The 20,276-nt window shown below is 34.1% G+C and overlaps 1 protein-coding gene across 5 annotated transcripts in view; it reads left to right on the top strand.

The window, feature by feature from the left end:
• Positions 1-13,727, top strand: part of LOC139691945 (probable 3',5'-cyclic phosphodiesterase pde-5) — a 177,562-nt gene extending 163,835 nt beyond the window's left edge. For all 5 annotated transcript variants that reach the window (XM_071589903.1, XM_071589902.1, XM_071589901.1 and 2 more), the window contains 7 exons: positions 1,569-1,780; positions 2,829-3,066; positions 3,798-3,956; positions 4,410-4,579; positions 6,786-6,897; positions 7,456-7,536; positions 9,596-13,727. In XM_071589903.1, the coding sequence (XP_071446004.1) occupies positions 1,569-1,780; positions 2,829-3,066; positions 3,798-3,956; positions 4,410-4,579; positions 6,786-6,897; positions 7,456-7,536; positions 9,596-9,751 (1,128 nt within the window). In that variant the 3' untranslated portion in view covers positions 9,752-13,727. The remainder of the gene's footprint in view (positions 1-1,568; positions 1,781-2,828; positions 3,067-3,797; positions 3,957-4,409; positions 4,580-6,785; positions 6,898-7,455; positions 7,537-9,595) is intronic.
• The last annotated feature ends 6,549 nt before the right edge of the window (positions 13,728-20,276 follow it).

Here is a 20,276-nt window from a genome sequence, read left to right as displayed (position 1 = left end):
TCATAAATGAATAATAGCAGTAACATTCTCAAGGGGAAAATATATGCAGGTTTCAAAATTTAGTATGAGTCCAAGCATTTAGGTGTGCATAAAAGTCATATTTTTGATGCAGCTTAAAGAACATTTAAGTGGTTCAAGGGATAAAAATTCATTCCTTTGATGAATAAAAAATGCCACCAATTTGAACAAATTTACCTCAGTATCAACTGAATTTCAGCAAATTAAGTGAAATTCTCACCCACATTAAAGTGGCACCTGGGTAGAATTTCATTAAAGTTAATAAAAATCCAAAAGTAGAGATGGAGAAAATGAGTAGTGCTGTGATGAAACATGATTTAAAGGATTCAACAGTGACATTGAAATGAATGCCACATAATGTGCAGATTTTATGTTTTAAATGATAACACTGAACATGCCATTTTATAGAATTCTTATGGATTGCTGTCTTTTTATTGGTGCTTATATTTTGCTAATGTTGCCGAAGCTTCCATAAATAGTTTCATTGTCTCCTAGTCATCATCCATCTGAACACATTCTGTGTTCTAGGCCATTTCATCAATCCCATTTAAGTCAAATGATCACATTGGGTCTCAATGCACTCCTCAATGATGAAAATAGATATACAATGAAAAAGAAGTAAAGGTAGTTAGGTGTGTTAGAAGTTGATATCATATATTTGCAAGCTCCTAGTTAATGGAGGGGTACATGGATTTTTTATTTATGTTCAATTGTTCTCTAAGCTCACCAGTTATTACTTCTTTTTCAGAGCTTTTACAAGAGAGCAAAATCTAGTGTATGCCTGACCTTGCTTCAAATGCTAATGACTGAATTAGTCAAACAAAAAACTAATAAAAAATAGTCACTGTGCTGTTCTCAGTGCTGAATCTATTGATACTTTTATTGCACATGTATTTATATTGTCCACATATATGTGCATATATGTCAAAGCTAATTAAAAGAAAGGTTCAACTTATTTTAGCTTCGATGACTTTGTGGTGAAAAATTACTTATTTTGTTTTGTTTCTGTTTTTAAAATGTTCTCAGATGTATTTTCTTAAGACACTTAAGGATTTTTTGGAATTGATTGCATTGGAATTGATTACATTAGATTGAGATTGCCTCGTCATTTTTATTTTATTTACTTCAGTGAAAGTATCACTCAGGTTATTTACAGGATAGAGTATAGATTAGATTATAAGAGTTAACTTATGCACTTTCAGAGAAATAGACTTAATGAATTCCTGTATGCCTGTAAATGAAAATAATGAAAAAACAATGTAGCAGGTTACAAATATGATTTTATGTTCTAAATGCTACTGGAATTATGTACTCGTATGTACATAAACCAGGTTCATTACTACATACTTGACACTTAAAGAACTTAAAACAGAGGTAATCTTTACTCTGCAAGCCTTATTGAATAATTTAATGAATTAGGTTTTCCATATATCCTTGAGAAATAGTATTGGCTGATATTTTTTTTAGTTTATGGTTTGATTCCCAAATCAATCCAAGAACCTTCAACTATTGAATACTTACTAAAATGATAAATTTATTTTTGTTTCTAGGAGGATGAAGAGGCCTTTGAAACTTTTGCAGTGTACTGTGGGCTTGCGCTTCATCATGCCAAGCTATATGATAAAATTAGGAGGTCCGAACAAAAGTATAGAGTTGCTATGGAAGTATTAAGCTACCACAATACATGCGCAGAAAATGAAGTTGAGCTAATGAAACACAGAGGTATTCCAGACAAAAAAGCAACAAGTCTTGGAGTTGATGAGTAAGTTATTCCTTTTTATTTTACATTTAATCACAACAACTATGCATAGCATCATAAAACATTAGGATTACTGGCAATTACCATATCAGAAAAGAAAATACTGTGTTCTTCCACATACATTTTACTATGCCCGACCTATGTTTTGACCTACAAAGTTACCATAAGGTGAAGTACAGGGGACACACAGCTTTATGTACTAGACAGGGAAGAGGAGGAGGGAGGTACTGGTAAAGTGGGAGGAGGGGAAAGAGAAGGGAAACTGGTACCTTTGTATGGGGGGAGGTTAGAAGGGTGGTTAGGAATGGCATCAGGGGGGGGGGGGCGTGTAATGAAATGGAGGGAGGTCTAGGAGGGGGGAGTGGGAGGAATACATCAGGTGATTAACCATTACACTCTTATAATGAGGGTGCTTGGAAATTTCCAAATGTTCCAAGGCATCTAATCTTAAACCTTTCTTCTCCAAATGTAAAATCTCAGGAAAAAACTCACTTGTGTGGTTATTGTTCAGTAGGTACTGGATGTGGCAGCTATTTTTACTAATTTTTTCCGGTACAATTTTTCAACAAATTGGGAGTGGAAACTGTTATTTTCAGCTATCATTATTATTATTTGGAGTACCTTTTGGATATTTTGTGGGGACTAGGGAATACTAGTCAAATGGTGGACCATTGAGTTGAACACCCCTAATTTTTGGGGGAAATGATGTCTTGACGTGAAGTGAATTATGTGATGAGTGCAAGTATCTTTTCTGAAAAAGGAGAAGTCCAGTTGGCAATATTTTTGTGATAGTAATGTCTAAACAATTAAGGGACTCATGCAGTTTTTTCCATTGAGAACCTAATGTTTTTGACCAAGGAATTTAGACCATACTAAGACCACTTTTCCATGCTTGACTTCATCATCACCACATAAATTAACTAATAAAAATAAATATTTCATTTCATTGAGTTAGCTTATTCAAAATGAGCTGAAATTATAACTAAGTAGTGTGCACCGGAAATTTCACACAGATTCATTCTTGATACAAATTATAACTTTCTCTTTATAGTTATCACTTCAGTGTGTTCACCCTTGACGACTTCCAAAAGGCCCAGTATGCAGTTTATATGTTCAAAGATCTCTTTGGCCTTTCACGTTTTGATGCAGATAGCCTGATACGCTTCATGCTTACAGTAAAAAAGAATTATAGAAGAGTTCCATATCACAATTGGACTCATGGTTTCTCTGTTGCCAATTCTATGTATACAATCGTGAAACGTGCCAATGTTGCCTTTAATACAACTGAGGTAAGTCTTAAGTGTTTTATTTACACATATTTTGAACAATACCAGATAAAAAATGAACTGAAAGGTGACTGCCCCTCTGAAAATATTTAAAATGTTGTGTTTCTTTTTTTATATGTATCACACGTATGTCACCCAATATTTTGTCATTAAAAATATTAATAGGTACACATTTAAAGTATTAAGGAACATTGTATTGCTATTCTAATGAATATGTGACTTCAGCTATTTAATCCAAGGAAAAACAGAAGTGATATTTGAGAGCTCCAAATCCATCGATTCACAGCTGCTGTCTTAAAAATGAATCTGCAGTTTTTGATTAATTTGTGTTATCTATTCCTTTAATTAAATAGAGCATTGAAAACAATCCCCAAATCCCTGAATTTTATCCTTGGGTGCTGGATCTTAATTGTAAGATAGATTCCGTGCAAATACTAAAACAAGAACGGCATGTAGATTCTCCAGTCATTCTAATTTTCAAGCTATCTATACTTAATTTTAACATTTAAAGGTTATTTGGCAGGAAATTTTCATGATAGATTTTTCTTGTATGATGAACAAACCTTTATGAATGAAATGTTTAAAATGTTTTGAGTACTTAAGTTCCAAAGCTGCCTATTAGTTTTTGTTTATTTTTTAAATAATTTACCTAATTGTATAGTTTAAATTAATAATTTTATAAGTGCAAGTAACTCAATAAAATTATTGTTCAAGATACTTTGATTCTTTGGCAGTGCTTGGCGCTCTATATTGGATCGTTATGCCATGACCTTGACCACAGGGGTAAGAACAACAAGTTTATGCTTGATACTGAATCTCCACTGGCTTGTATATACAGCACTTCCACAATGGAACATCATCACTTCAACCAAACTGTTACTATCCTGCAACAAGTGAGTAAACTTTTGCATTTAAAGTGACTTTCCATGGTACTGTTCTTTGTAAAATTGGTAATAATTGATATTTAATGGTGGAAAATATTAATCTTCCTCTTTTAGTGTCCAATGTCACACAATGGTCAGAAATTTACCTCTTGTAAAAGGCAATCATCAGTTTTTCGCCAAAAACAGTTGTATTTTCTCTAATCAAAAACCATAAGCTAACCATTTTAGTCTTAGAATCCAAATTCCAAAAAATTAACATGTACCCAAGTTCCTTATTCACTAAGAATTTTTGTTGGAGCTAATTTATGACACTATATATGAGCCTTTATGGTGATACAAGCGATTATCAAACAAAAAATTCTATATACCAGATAAAAATTCAGTTTATTTGGAGTTGAAATATTTGCATGCTTGAAGCAATTTTCTTTCTAACAGTAAGCTTCTTTAAATGTCTCTTTCTAGGAAGGCCATAATATATTCAGCAAGCTGTCTAGTGAAGAGTACAAGAATGTTTTAGGTCTCATAAAGCATTGCATTCTAGCTACAGATTTGGCTTTATTCTTTCCAAATAAAGCACGTTTGGCACAGTTAGTCAATGACAACAAGTTTTCATGGGATAACATGGATCACAGGTAAAACATTAATACGTCATGATTGATTGAATGCATTTTTTGACAGCAATTCCCATTTTACACCCAGCTAAGTCTCTTTCATAAGTAACTTTTGCTATTCAGGGATCTTGGAATAATTGCTGAACGTCAAAAATGACTCCAAGAGCTCTGCTGTTGAAATAAACCCTGGGTTGGGATTATCACCAGAATATTGTGATCAGCAGATGAGGGCACTAATGGGCAGATGGATAGAGCCTTGGGTGATAAGGTGGATAATCTGGGTTTCAAGATGGGCACTCAAAAACTTTGCTAATTTTTGATCCACCTGGGTTTTCAAATATCTGCATTTTAGAAGCACTGTGGAGTCATCTGAGACATATGTTTAAATCCCATTGACATTTTTTCCTTAGGAGGGTGGATGCTGAAAGCTAAGTTTTATTAACCACTGGTCTTTGAAACTTAGGAAATTGGTTTTGGTAGAGAGAGATTTCTTTAGCATCATACTCACACCTGCCAGGATAAAACCCCAGTATTTTTTAGTGGAGGCTTAAAGCAGCTTTTTTTATCTTTTCTTGGTGCAATTCTTTATGAATGTTCCCATTCCATTCTTAATCTGTGCTTTGACCTAAATATCTTCAATAAAAATATAAATTATGCACATTTTCTTAAATCTTCTTATATTTGTCATTGATGTAGTAAAAGCTCTGAAAACAAGCATTCTCAAATGTAGACATGCTACATAGGTTGGTTGAAGAGATCGTGTTATTATTTAACTATAACATATATTACATACAGTTTTAATGCAAATCATAAATAAATGCATTATTGAGCATTCAAATAATTATCAGCCTTGTTTGTAGAATACATCTTTGCAGAGAGTACACATGTAGCAATACCCTATAGTTGCTGAGTAAACACTAATTTTTTTATGCTTTATAATATCCTATTCATTAAATGAACAAGGATAACAATTGGTTCGCACTAGATGTGTTGGTATGTGTCTTGCCCCTGGCTTTACCACAGCTGTCAGTTTGATTAGTGTTGAGAGTGCTTGAGCCATTTTTTTGCTTTTTGATATGATTAGTGTGGGAAAGGTGTACAGTTTCTGAGAAGCATGATTTATGTTTTTTGGTAAATGTAGTACAACTGGATGCAATGATCAGAAATAGTGAATTGAAAAAATTGGAAAATTTAAATTTTTGGATACTTTAAAAACGTGTCTTATTTGTATACTTGTTTTATTTTGACAACACATCTAAGAGTAATAATTCTATGAATGATAGTTTGGAATTCTTTTCTCAAAACCTTTAGTCATATTAGTTATAAAGATGCATTATAACTTTCTCGTTAGACCTAAAAGTTTTCCCAGACATTTTTGATCCCTTTTAAAATAAACGCCTTAACAGTTCTATAACTACTGCAATGATAAAGTCAAAAATAAATTTGGTAAAGTGGAAATTAATAGAATAATAATGTCTTTGTTTTCTAGATCATATATTGCTTATCATTTAGTACACCAACTATCACAATCCAAATGCAATCATAATAAAAATGACAAATTAAAATAAATAATAGATACATTTTATTTGGATATTAATTACAATCAATTCTAAATGATAAACTAAATGAAAGGGCTTTACAGATACACCACATTTATTTTAATATTTTCTGACCCTATAGCCTATAAGCCACTAAGCATACAGCATTCTAATGATGAATGAAAATAATGGTATTGACTGCATTAATATGTTGGCAAACATGGTTACAAGCTACCCAAAAGGTAATGGATTCAAATTCCATCTTAGGCATGAACTTTGTGTCATTCTGTAATGGATATTTCCTTCATAGACCTTGTCAGAAAGAATGACATTAATCTTTGGAGAACCAAAAAAATGTCAATTTTATTACTAAACAATAATATGAAAACATTTTGCAACATCAGTATGACATAGGAGTGGTAATAGTTAGAAATCCTCATAATAACTCATCAAATATTGTATAGTGATGCTCACTTGATTGATTTATTGATAATTAATGGTGATACTAACCTATTGAAAGTAATCACATGAGTTATAGTCCCCAAAAAACCTCTACCACTATCCAACCAGTACCAAAACTGAATATAACTAATTCTAAAATAGACTCCCTAAGTCATCACCAAAATAATATTAAATATGATAATTTTTTCTTTACTAAACGTCATTTATTTCCTTTTCACCATGTACAGGTTACTGATACAAGCAGTAACAATGACAGCCAGTGACTTATCAGCGAGTACAAAGCCATGGGATGTTCAGGTTGAAACTGTTAAAGTGATATTTGAAGAATTCTATGAGCAGGTGATTTAATGTCTGAATATTTGAGAACTTGTTATTAATTTGCCATTCTTCTGATATCTGTCTTCTTTAAACATACACTTTGTTTCTTTCAAAAGCACAATTTTGTTGTGAAACAAAAAGAATGAATGAAGAGTATTAAAAAACAGCTGACTTTTGTAAGAAATATTTTATTAATGTATTTTCCACTTTATTCATGATTTTCCCATTAAAAGTAGTCCCTGTAGTTGGCAATACACACGTTTAGTCATTATTTCTTCCATGTTTTAAATGTATCTTGGAATGCATTTTGAGGATGTCATGAAATCATTATATTATCTTTTCTTCCAAATTTTCTACCCCCAAAATTCTGTCTCATTAAATACATTTACAGCGTTAAGTGAACTTCAAAAATGTAACTCAAAACATCTTTCTGAGTCTTATAAATTTTATTATACTTTGATTGGCATAACTTTAAGCAAATATTTTAACATAGATTTTGTTAGTCAGTTATTTCCCTGATTGTATTTTCTCCTATTATACTGCATGATATAGAAATCAATGAAAAATTTGTTTATTTAGGGTGATGCAGAGCGTGCTGCAGGTAGAGCTCCTATACCTATGATGGACAGAAATAAACCAGATCAGCAGGCAGCATCACAGGTTAGTCCATTGTTTTCTCCCATGCTGTCTCATTTGGATGGAAAATACCAGTTTGTGTCTTAGTATTTACATTAAGAATTGCATTCTGATGGTAGTAGGATTACTGAAATATATGTGTTAATTATAACCACAACTTTAATACCACCATTTATAAGGGTCATCTCACAATTGATTAATTTAGCTTCTGCTCCACAGTAATTGCCCCAAATTAGTTGTTTGTGAGATCATTTAAATTTCTTCTACCTCAATTCTAAAAGCTTAATTCATGGAACAACCACTGAGATAATCCTATTGAAACACTATTCATGCAAAAAGCCTGCTGGTACTATTAAGAGAAGTCAAAATTTATTTTGTATTGCATCACATTCTATTAAACCTTATACTATTTAAATAAAATCAAGCTTGCAATTTCATCATTACAAACAGAATTTATTAGTTTATCATCATCATTAATTAAATTTTAAATGCAGTTTTATGTGTTAGTATCCCAATTTATTACCTGCTGCATGATGTTTTACTTTGAAAATGAGTCTGAATGTGGATCTACATCTATTCTTGTAACACTATATCTAGTAAGAGATTTCAATAGCAAGTACCCATGGTATCATAATGTATAAGCATACACAATAAAGGCAAGTAAGTGCTAAAGACCGATGATATTTTAAAAAGTGTATTAATTGAAATAAATTATGAGTTAGGTTAAAAGGAATACCTAAGTTGTGTTTTTGTTCTATCATGTATTACAATTTACAAAGTTACATCGCATTTCTAATGAAAATTTGTTCTGCTTGGAAAATTAATGCATTTAGCACTTGGAAAATCATAAGGCACATCCCAGAAATAAGAACTTTCTGCTTATATCTCCCATGTGCCTGGCGATGTTAAGGCCATGCTTGTGTGGTTACCTCCTTCCACTCAGCAATTAAGTCCACTAAGCAATGAGGCCAAATCATTTTTTTATGTTCATGTTGAAGATAACTGCGCATTGTATATAATGTTAAAATAATCTCTCAGTCTGTGAATCAAAGTGAAAGGTGTGGTCTACTGAGTTCTGATGATTTGTCATTGGGTAAAAAATCAGTACAGTATGAGCTACTCCACTCATATTGTTGGGAACAAATGGGTCATCCTCATACAGTTAGGACTTATCACTCAAGAAATTTCTTGGTGGACAGAATTTTGGCAGCAATGATGAGACACAGGAGATACAGTAGTCCAGTAGGTAGAGTATTGGAATACTGACCAGAGGGCACAGGTTTGTTTCCTGAGGATGCCTCTGGCCACCCTCAGCTTCATTGAAGCTGTGTGATTTTTCCTGTACCAAAACTGTTTCCTAGGAAACCATAGGAGGCACAGGGAAAGATGGCCTCCTTCTCCAGATGCGTAAAATTTCACATCTCATTGGATTTATTACAAGAGGAGCTGTATCCTCTTCTATCAGACCAACCTTTAGGTTGATAACTGCTGTGTTGTGATGAGACAAAGGAAACAAAGTGCCAAGAAGCAGTGGAATTCTATGGGTAGGGTTCCTTTATATCAGTACTCATTTTCCAAGTGCACCTGGAGGATCTTCGTAAATGACACATTGAGCAGAAAGGCTTTAACCCACATAATTTCAATTGAAAAAATAAGATGATTTTCATACTACCCAAAAATAGCCGACCAACAGATAATAAATCCTTTGCTCTTTCTATTTTTTTGGTTGGAAATGTTAAATTTGTATAGGGTGCATTATTTTCAAGAAATAAAGTAATTTATTTTGCTTACTCCATTAGTTGGGCATCAATCACATAACTAGCATAGTTGTGCTAACACCACGAAAACTAACCCACAATCCAAAGAATCTGCGGGAGATGCCGCATCAGTAACTTTTAACTGAGTCATCTGCTAATGTACATTTTAATGCAACAATTTCAGCAATGCAAAGAGTGTAAAAATCATTTGCCTTTCAAGGCAAATGATTTTTACACTCTGAAATAGTTGCATTGAGACCCACAGTCCAAAAAATTAGTCACAACATATCCATTGTTATGTGATAAGAATTTTTTGTGATTTTCAGGTGGGCTTTCTAACTGGCATCTGTATTCCATGCTATGAACTTCTTTATAAACTCATACCAGAAACCAAACCCATGCTGGATAAATGTCAACAAAACTTGGAGAGATGGAAAGAAATTGACAGGAGTCAAAAGGAGAAGGCATCTGAAGTGAGATAAGCTGCCCTAAGCATTTAAAAATGAATAAAATATAGTAATTATTTATTGATAAATGTGAATTAACCAGAGAGGAAATAATTCTGATGATTGCATTTCAAAGTGACTGTTATTTTTTTACAAAACTAAAGATACCAAAAAATATTAATTAAAAATAAAATCAATCCCAAATGATCAATTTTCCTCAGTACTTTAAGGAGGGAAAAATACTGTTTGAAAAGCAGAGATCTCTCTAAGCAGTCATTCTAGTCAATATGTACCTTTTTAAAACATTCCCTAGACCTTTCCTGAAGTCTCAATGCAACATCTTCCATAACCTTCCCCACTTCTATGGGTGTTCAATTGGCAATCCACCTCTGATTACAAAAATAGATCAAGAAACAAAGTGAAGCCCCAGCTCTCACAACCTGCACTTAGAGCAATCTACCAATCTAAAATACTTGCAAAAAGTGGAAAGATATTGGAAAAGAACTCATTCCCTTATGCATACTCTATTGTATAATTACATATACATAGTGCATTATCAGCAATTAAATTTATAAACTTATAAATCAACAGATAAGTTTATAAGTTGGTAGACTGACTGGGGTTTACTCTAAAACTGGAATGTACAAAAATATCATTATTTTTTTCAATGACTCAATCACTTTTTCATTATGTAGCACTAAAAAGCTTAAAGCCACTCTTTGTGTTACTGAATTTATAAAATTAAATAAATTAAAGTTAAAATAGAAATGTAATTTTTTTAAGGCTTGTTTAAAGATGTGCACGCATCTGGAAGTATAAAATGGGAAACAATGAAGGAAGCATATCTACCTCACAAAGTTTAGTTCAATTCCTTTGCTGAATTCTGCAGTTTCTGGAAATTTCAAGTATATAAGTTCACAATATGGTTCAATATATTATAGACATGGAATTATTTTATTAACAAGTAGCACAAAACAGAAGGTCGGAAAAGTTTAAAGAAGAATATCCTTATATGTAACATCAATTATTACTCGCAAACAGATTTGTTTATAAAAGCAGTTTTTGAACTTGCAGAATTTTATAATTTTTGAAGTTTTATCAGTGCATTACTCTTATCCTGCCATTTCTGAATATCCTAAAGGCATTTATTCGACCTGAGGATTTGCTTATTTCACATAAGAACCTGAAAGGACATTAGTACCTAGTCCTCATCCCTAAAATATTGGCAAAAAATATTAATCACAGCAATTAAAAAATGAGAATCAAATATTTATTAAAAAATGGTTTGAGTTCTTACAGAAAATTGACAAACCTTTCAGACCACACTGTGAAAAGCACGCATTCCCTAGGAATATTAGAACTGATTTCTATGCTCTCTGTTAAAAAATTTAGTTACTACTGTTCTCTGTTAACACAGTTAGGTACTACTGCAGGAGGTATTTTTTAGAAAATGCCATCTTGCCTTCTTTTCAGAGAACAGACCGATTTTGCATGGTCGATTAATTTTAGTTCCCCAGCTTATCAACCAATGAAGCACTTCTTTCTCTCCTTACTGAATTTAAAATGCATATTGCTATATGTTATTATCTTCTTTAACCCCTCACTGTCTTAAACTCTATATCACATTCTACTACTAAACTCTATATTCTCACTTCTGCAATGGCCTTCACAATCCCTCTGCATCTACATGTTTCCTTCATCCACTTTTTCTGTATTTTTCTGATTGTGCACTACAATGTCCTCTCTCCCACACATGCATTTTCATTTGCCTCTCACACCATCCAGATTATTTTTTCCATCCATATCCCCACCCACCAAATTTCAAAACTCAGATTTATTCTCAGTCTATTCTCTCAAAATTATATTCCTAAAACATATATTATAATTACCCATTCTAAAATAATGCATGGATATTTTCTTCATATATCCACATATAGAGTCCTAGTCTTCATTATGTTTTTTCTTTAAAATGCTTATCTTGATAATTCATTCGTTTAACTATTGTTGAACCTTTATAATCCAAAATAATGCCCAAATTATGTAAGTTATTCACCTAGTTTAACAGATGCCCTGCTATGCCAGTTTTAAGTACAGCCTCCCTACTACTTGAGAATTATTTGATTTATATTTTCATGATTTATTTCCTTGCCTCAGATACCTGATTAGACTATATTCCTTTTCATTAATAGCTTTACCCTGATATGAGTTTTAATGCACCTTATTGTGACTGCCTGCTTTTCTTATTTCCCGTGGTGCTTCTCTATTTCACTGTCTAGTATTCCCAGACATAAACTAATCTCATCCCCCATCATAGATATACAGACTTTTGGTTAAATTAGTATGCATATAATTATGATGGGTATATGAAATTTCCAGAATTTCAGCACTTTTGTATGATGACATTGAATTATCATAATATAATCCAGGGTTTAAAAAAAAGTTCAGATAGGCACGTGTTACTTGATAAGATGACATCAAATAAGACAGTTGCATATCCTAACTGTCAGACCAAACCATACCAGACCTAACCAGTGACCAAAAATTGAACTTTGAGCCACATCCTCAAAATTCATCGGAATCCCTTTCGTGAACAGGCAGTATGTGCCCATTGGGCAGTTGATTTATTTACTATGGTCTTAAATGGTTCTTCTCCATTCCCTCATCTTTTTACTAATTGACATCAGGGCTGGCTCAAGTAGCAGTCCAAAGGGACCATTGGCTTGGGGTATGAAGTTGTAGGAGAGTGGAAACCGTCCCACCAACGTGCACTTGATTTAGGCCGACCCAACTTCCACCAATGCAGTCTGTGAGGGGTGATTAGAGAGTGGCTTCAGTAAGTTTTTTGACCCAATAAACTTGCAGCAAAACAACATTCAGACTGAGATGTTGCAATCCTATGGGTTGCACCTGATCAGCAGAAAACTTCATTAATTTTAGTTTCCCCATTTTCCCCTTCCATATGGGTAAGGGTTTCATGTCCTCATCTAAGGTTTAGCTCATTTTATGTCTAGAAACTTAGATATCCACTTTTGAATTTCCCCTCAGTAGAGCCTGTCATTAAGATTGTTTCCTCTCCCTTTTGACTTCTCTATACCAATCCATCAACTTATTTCCTATGCACCAAACTGAAGACTTTAAAACTGGTAATCACAGAGGAAAGACTTAAGGAGTCCTGTATAGCAACTGTGAATTTTTTTATGAAATGAGCTTATAACTAATAACTATTTTTTAAAAAAGTGTTGGACAAAATAAAAAATTGTTATTCTGTTTTGAAAGTGAGTAGTTATAAGCAGAACTTTAAGAAAAAAGTTTAATTTTACTTTCTAATAGAATTCTGCACATGCTCTATGGTAAAGAGGACCTATAACCAGTTTTACATGTTTCCCTTTAGTGGTAGTAAACTGATTATAGGGACATACTTCATTATTTATAGCAACATTCAAATGTTTTTCTGTTCAATATTTCCTCTAAAATATTGTGAACGTTATAACTTATCTAATTTATGAATATGTAATGTTTTCCATTTCCCCAATTATTCTGCAATGTTTGGATTGATTCCACTCATGAAGGTTAAGTTTCATGGCTTAAATTTCTTTACAAGCGACATTGTTAATTTATTTGTCCATATCTACCTAATATGCACAAACCAAAGCATTTAATGTAAGTGATTACATTGGTTGGAATTTTTTATTGAGTGTATTAAAAGTGTTAATGCCCAAATTACTGTTATTAAACCTCTGTCAGACTGTGATATTTATAATAACCATAAGTCATTGTAAAAATCATTTTAATAACATTTGTTCTGGATTATTTTTAAACACTTAGGCATAGGTAAACCCATTCAGACAGCCCAAAACAAAACTATTTTGGTGTGTGAAAAAGTGTGGCACTATATTTTTATTCTTTGGAACTAGATTTTCATGATTGGTATGACAGCACAATAACATATTATGATACCAAAATAAATAGAAAGTGGATGTTTTCACCAGAAATAATGGAGTTAAAGTTTATAAGGCACAAAAGTATTTTTTCCATTTATATTTAAATTGTTTTTGTGAAAATTAATTTATCTATGTGAAAATAAAGTTATTTATCTTTGTAATCTTGATTCCTTTTGTCATATCCTATTTAAATCTATCTCCAGTTTGCAGTATGTGAGAATAAAATTAAAGTATTTCATAATGCTCAATAATAGGAATAAAGCTCAAAATAAAGATTTGATAACGCTAAGACATTGCCAGTGGAATAACAGCATTGAGAAAAGAATTTAATCCATGAACACATGACTCAATGAGCTCAGTCTTAAATGTTTGAGTAAAAGAAACTAGGAGTGCCATCAGTTTTTGTATATAGAAGACATAATTCAGAATCACACTGCCGGTGCAGAATCATGTCATCTCATTATTTGGTATCTTATTTCTTGCAAATGATCATTTGATGGATATTTACTGGATTATCACAAACCTCCTATTCTATGTCAGTCATAAGCCTATCTGATGGAAAAGGAATGTCAGAAGAAAAACATCCTTTTCACTTATGAGACATCCTTATATTTAAGTGTCACTACTAGCAAATAATTAACTGATTGAAAAAGGATAGTTTCCGTTCAAATTTAATTCAACTATGTTCTTGAGGAACACACAATAAATATTATGCAAAGACCATCATGAAGTGCACCATCTAGTCTGTTGCTTTTAAATTTGGCCTTTATGAATGTTCAGTTCATCTTATAGTATACTCCATTTATGCACATAATATGTGCTGGTGCAACATGCTTATGCGTCATTCCTGAATACAGAATGTCTCACGCATATCTTTACTTTTTGCTTGAGGGATTAAAATGATCTGGCCAAGTTCCACCTGCAGTGATAACCTTCAAACGAAGCCCCTTATCTTCCTGTGGCCTCTACGTCAACGCTGAAAGAAACCTATGCAAAAATATCGACTGCAAGCGTTCGTTCAGGCTAGATCGTGTTTATTGAGTACCCCTGACAAATGACTCGGCGCAGGCACAAAATGCAGCGGACGACGCCATCAAATTTTGTGTTGGACTGGGTAAATCGGGTACAGAAACGTTGGGAATGATTCGCCAAGTATTCAATGATGAAAGCATGTCACAAACTGCAGTTGCTAGGCGCCGCAAGTTCTTCAAAGATGGCCGAGAGAGTGAGGAGGACAAGCCCCGCGCTGGACGGCCGTCGACGTCAAGAATCGACGACAACGTGTGCGTGAAGTGCTGAATTCAGACCGTTGACTAAGTGTGCGCATGATCGCAGATCGTATTGGCATTGATAAGATGAAAGTGCACACCATTATCACAGAAAATTTGGCGGTACGAAAGATCAGTACCAAACTCGTCCCGAAGGTCTCGAGCACTTGAGGGTACCAGGTAACCGACTACCTGACGAAAAACGGCGATTCCTCAACCCCCTTAATGTACCGACTTGGCACCAGCAGACTATTTCCTATTCCCAAAAGTGAAATCCTTCCACAAAGGACACCAAAGAAACTTTGCACCCTTAAGGACCTTCTGCAATTCTGCCTACTAGAGTGCCTTCGAGTCGAGCAAAAGCCCCTGACGAAAGTGTCTTCACGCTCAAGGGATGTACTTTGAAGAATTTTGTGGCAATATAGCAATATCTGAAATAAATCTATTTTTCCGAAACTTTTCCCGATACTTTTAATACAAACCCTGTCCAGTAAACCCTCGCTATTTCGGTATATAAGGGTCCTGGGATTGTCCAAATTATTCAGGGTTTTGACGCATGTAACTCCAAGGAACATTTTCCCCCTCGATTCTTATGCACCGTTGATCACCACTGACTTCTAGCGACTCCATATGATGCATTAGAGCCCAAAATAGTAAGAAGATGTCATTAAAATTAAATTTTTCAGCTCGAATTTATTTCAAATTAAAATTTGAAATAAACTCAATTGAATAAAATATATCGTCGATTTTCTCCTCAAGTTAAGGCAAAAGTAAATTATAACTATCTTCGAAAAACAAACCAAAGATAATGATTGCTTAATTGAACTCTCATTTGTCGAATTTATTCAAAGCATTAAAATGACTAATAGATCAAGTTTTTATTTAAATAAAGGAGCGTTTTACTTCTAAAAAATATCACTATGCAGTTAGCCATTGTAATTTTGAGGTGTACTGATAAGTTTGGTTACCGTTATTCTCCCGTATGCTTCAATTTTTCCATCCACCGTCGAAATATATTCTTTCGCATTATAGGTTGTTGTTGCTAAAAATATGGAAGGACATTGTGACCAATTTTCTGTTTTGTTTCCACGCCATTTTGTTTAGGGCGCTTGTATCCCATTTAGTCGTAATGAAGCTTCAGTGGATGAATGTAGTTCGTGAAGTTAATCAGCCGCTGACCGATGACTATCGCTGCTAGAGCGTTTGTTTGCATTATTCGAGATTTATTATTTCGATGGAAATGAATGATTTGGTATTTTTACCTTTGCTAGTTATTATAAAAAAAGGACTTGTCTTCATTAGGAATCACCAGAGCCGAATTTTCGCCAAATTATTTTTAGGTAGGGAAAGGGTATTAATTATCTGTTTCGGTGTCCAATGGCAACACTCGTCAGCTTTTGGCTACGGTTATCATTCGCACCGAGAAGTATGAACACCCTTTCTTTGCCAATTTCTCAAACTTTCTATGCCTTGGAGTCACATCGAAAAGCTTGTGTATTTTCTGTAAAAGTTCCCCAGTAAGCACCCATTTGATCTGTACTATAGGTCTAAGATTAAATCATATTCAGTCAGCAGTGCTTGCAAATGTTCCGTAAATGGTTCAAAACTATTAGTATTGTGATGCCCTTTCATCGTAAGTAATATGTCTCCTAAAAATCTCTGGCCAACCAATACTAGCATTGACATTCTCTCCACGCAAGTATTTGGAAAGTTTTTCATGCCACCACGCATATCTAGTTCACTCGATCATTTATACACATACCACCTGTGGACGGCCTCCCTGGTATCTTTCAGCTGCTGGTAAGATATTTATTTACCTTACCAATTTGGGGACATTTTGAATAAACCTAAGAGCAAATACAGCCTACAGCAAAAGTCAGCCTACTTCTTTTCAGATCGGATTGTGTGTACAGCGACACCAGACTCCAAAAAGAAACCTCTGTATCCAATTTCTCAAGAACCTTCACGGTGTTTAGTGACCACAGTTTTCTTTTACGGCCACTCTTCTTTGGCGCTATTCTCAAAAGTTATTTTAGTATTTCTTCCTCAAGATCCCATAATCGTTAAAAATATAGGTACTAGGAGATTAACGAAATCGCATGGAAAGAATCAACTATTTAAAATACGTATCGCGTCTGCAAAACGTTCGGAGTTAAGATGAACATTATGAATTATATTTCACATAGCAATAGCGATTCATAATTTCAAATAAACAGCTGAAATATAAATTATACTATTGCAATTAATTGATTGAAATTTAAAAAATAAATAATTTGCGACCACATTTGTAGAAAATGAAGCAAACTGAAGCAAGCCTAACGTTTATTTCGACAGATTACAGCGGTGCAGTTCCTCGTAACATATTAATGGCCACCCTAAGTATACTGCAGAACTCGGTGCGGATTTAGGCGATATAGTGTAACAGCGACATAAATAGGGCAAAATTCACGAGAAAAAGTCATGTTTCAAATTGCTTTATCGACTTTTGTTTGATTAACTCGTTGCCTATCAGAAGACTGGGCTGGTGGAAACTATCCTGACAAGGTCAGCTTCGCCGGATCACCGTCAATCAACTCTCGCCATGCATCGTAAGTCACTATCAACGACACGGCAGCAGTCAGCACATCAATGCAGGAAAACCCTGTCACAGGCAAAGCAAGTGGGAATGACCCAACAGCATTTTTTTACTATTATTCTATCACCCTCTCTTTCGTTTATATTGTCAATTGGCATTTAATCGTTAATTTTATTCTTCGGAATACCCAATTTGTTAATTAATGCACGAAAATATTTGCACAAATATTATGAAACTTTACAAAAACATCGGCGATAGTCAGGTTTATCTTTCTTATAACGTTAACGACTCTCCTTGCTCTAAAATGCTAAAAATCACAATGATTCTTTTAGGGATTTATGCTCTTTTTCTTTTTCTTCCCCTTGCTCTAAACTGCTGAAAATACTAAGGGTAGTTTCCCACACCTATGAACATAAACTCTGATTGTTTAAGCGTTTATACAAAATAAATCAATGAATCAAGGGGTAGAATGAGAAATCTTCAATTGCAAGTGAATGGAATGCTTATTTTAAAGTGAATTGAAAAAGACAATTTTCTTCGCGGTAATCCGGCGTCCAACATATGGCGAGTCAGGGATCGACTTTTCGGATCTAAGCATTGCATTCCCGTTCGTTTTGCAGTTATAATTTTTATCGAAGGACTTAAGTGTCTGAATTTTTTAAAGGTTCCTTGAGAAAATCTTCCAGTGGTAGATATGACTATGTTGATGTCGTATTTGTCTATGAAAAATACGTTTTATTAACTTTTCAGAACCGTCTTCAAGGTAAAATGAATATTGTATACATTTTATTGTGCCTCCTGCATAAAAAACACCCATCATTCATCTTGCCGTATACTTATAAAACGCAAGAGTTTTCTAATGACACTAATGCTAAAATGGTCCTGGCTATGGCCTATGAAGGCATCTAGCAAACCCAAACCAAAGTTTTCTTCGCGTGTCATTCGTTGTGCCAGTAGCTTCCTTGGCAGATGCCAAGGAAGGTAATTACGTATCAAAGGTAATCGGTTTTAGTAGCACTGCTGAATCTCGTTATTTTCATGCAATGAATTAGCGTTTTTTAAATATTCGATGACGAAAATTATGATGAAATTCAGTGAAAAAATAAAAAGTTTATGTGACGCAAAATGAAAGCCAAGAATTGATATGTTAATCGTAGCATGTTGAGCACAATTTCGTCTAATGAATTATAGGAATAATTTCAACATTACTGTGTACAGATGCATTTGATACTCTTGTCCAGTAATCAGGAGGGTTTCGTATTCCTACCGTCTCTAGCAAAAGCGAATAACATTTGTACGAGGAAAATTCCGCCAGTGAAATCGACTGTATATGAGGATCAGAATCTCAGCAATGCGTATTTGTCTCAAAGGTAATTACTTGTACAAGGTCCAGGTACGAGGATTGACGAGAGGGAAAGAGGCGCCCACATTCTCTTACATGCATAAGAATGAGTACAACACAGATGGAATCCTCGGGTCCATGCCATAATTCCCCGGTTTTCACCGGGGAACCTAATTTCCAGGGTGGGCGGGCTCTTTGTCTAGAATTGCTGCCATATTGTTAAGTATTTTATTGCCTTTGAATTCTTTCTATCTGGAGTTAATACGTAAAGAGATGGTTACCTATTGTGATATAAAGTGTTTTTTTTATGAAAAAATTGTCGGTGTGAAAAAACGGACCTCAGTGAGGTGGTCTTAACTACAAGCCATGCGTACCCACCACAAGTGACACAAATTTGCATATTCGTGACTTCAAGTTTATTTTTAATGTTTCGTAAAATCAATCAAGAAATTACAGTAGTTCCGAGAGTTAGCTCCGAGTGGCCATTTGTCGCAGGTATTAAGTTCGACCTTGAAGACATTTTTGGATATCAGCTTTGATTAAACTCTTAAAATCGGACTCGGTAGATGAGCCTCATCATTCATCAAGTTTCCATTTATCGAATTCGTAGATAGATAAATTATAAAACATTTTTGTTTATAGCACGACTATAACATGCTATCATGACCGAGGTTTAATAAAATAACCTGTTTTAGTCCAACCTAATTCCGTTTTTTGAATTTTAAAAACTTTTGTAACATTTTTAACATCTCAAAAAATTATGGTGTAATTATTAGTTTTTTTAACACCTTTAAGATGGTGACTCATCCGAGCGGCCTCTAATTGACTGTTAAAATGATACTGTGTCCAAAAATCAAATAAATGCGTCTTTCAGTTCAATACAAAAGCGCATCAAAATCAAGCTATATACAATTTTTCCCTTTTGATTTATTATTGGCCTAAGATATTGCGATTTGAGCATGTTTTAATTGAGAAAAGGATAGAAAATGAGAAAACACGCCATCTTGGGTTTTCAATTCATCGCCGTTATTGTTTTTTTCGCATAGATAAAATGAGATGTGGTTAGATAACACTTTCCACGACCTCCCTCTACATACTTTGCGAAAAAGGAGAGCGATTTCTACCCTCATCTAGACGGTATATCCGACACCGTGAAAGTCCAGATCAGTGATTTCGGAAAGTGTTATAAGGATACGGGGAGTTTTTTCATGTGAAAATTTATATATACCATTGATTAAGTTCATATCATTGAGTGAATCGAACATTTCTTGAATCACTAAAAGGATTTTTATTCAGTTTTCAAGAAACGTAATTCATTTTTGACTTTCAAAACCACTCCATCATAAATGCTCCACTCCATCATCTTCTCAATGCTACCACTTTTTTTCCATCCTTCCGCCATCCGCTACGACATAATGATCAAGCATTGACGGGG

Source organism: Hetaerina americana, unplaced genomic scaffold, assembly GCF_022747635.1.
Source record: "Hetaerina americana unplaced genomic scaffold, ioHetAmer1.1.p SCAF_4, whole genome shotgun sequence".
Taxonomy (NCBI): domain Eukaryota; kingdom Metazoa; phylum Arthropoda; class Insecta; order Odonata; family Calopterygidae; genus Hetaerina; species Hetaerina americana.
Note: the sequence above shows the minus strand (reverse complement) of the source record. Positions and strands in the feature narration are given on the sequence as shown.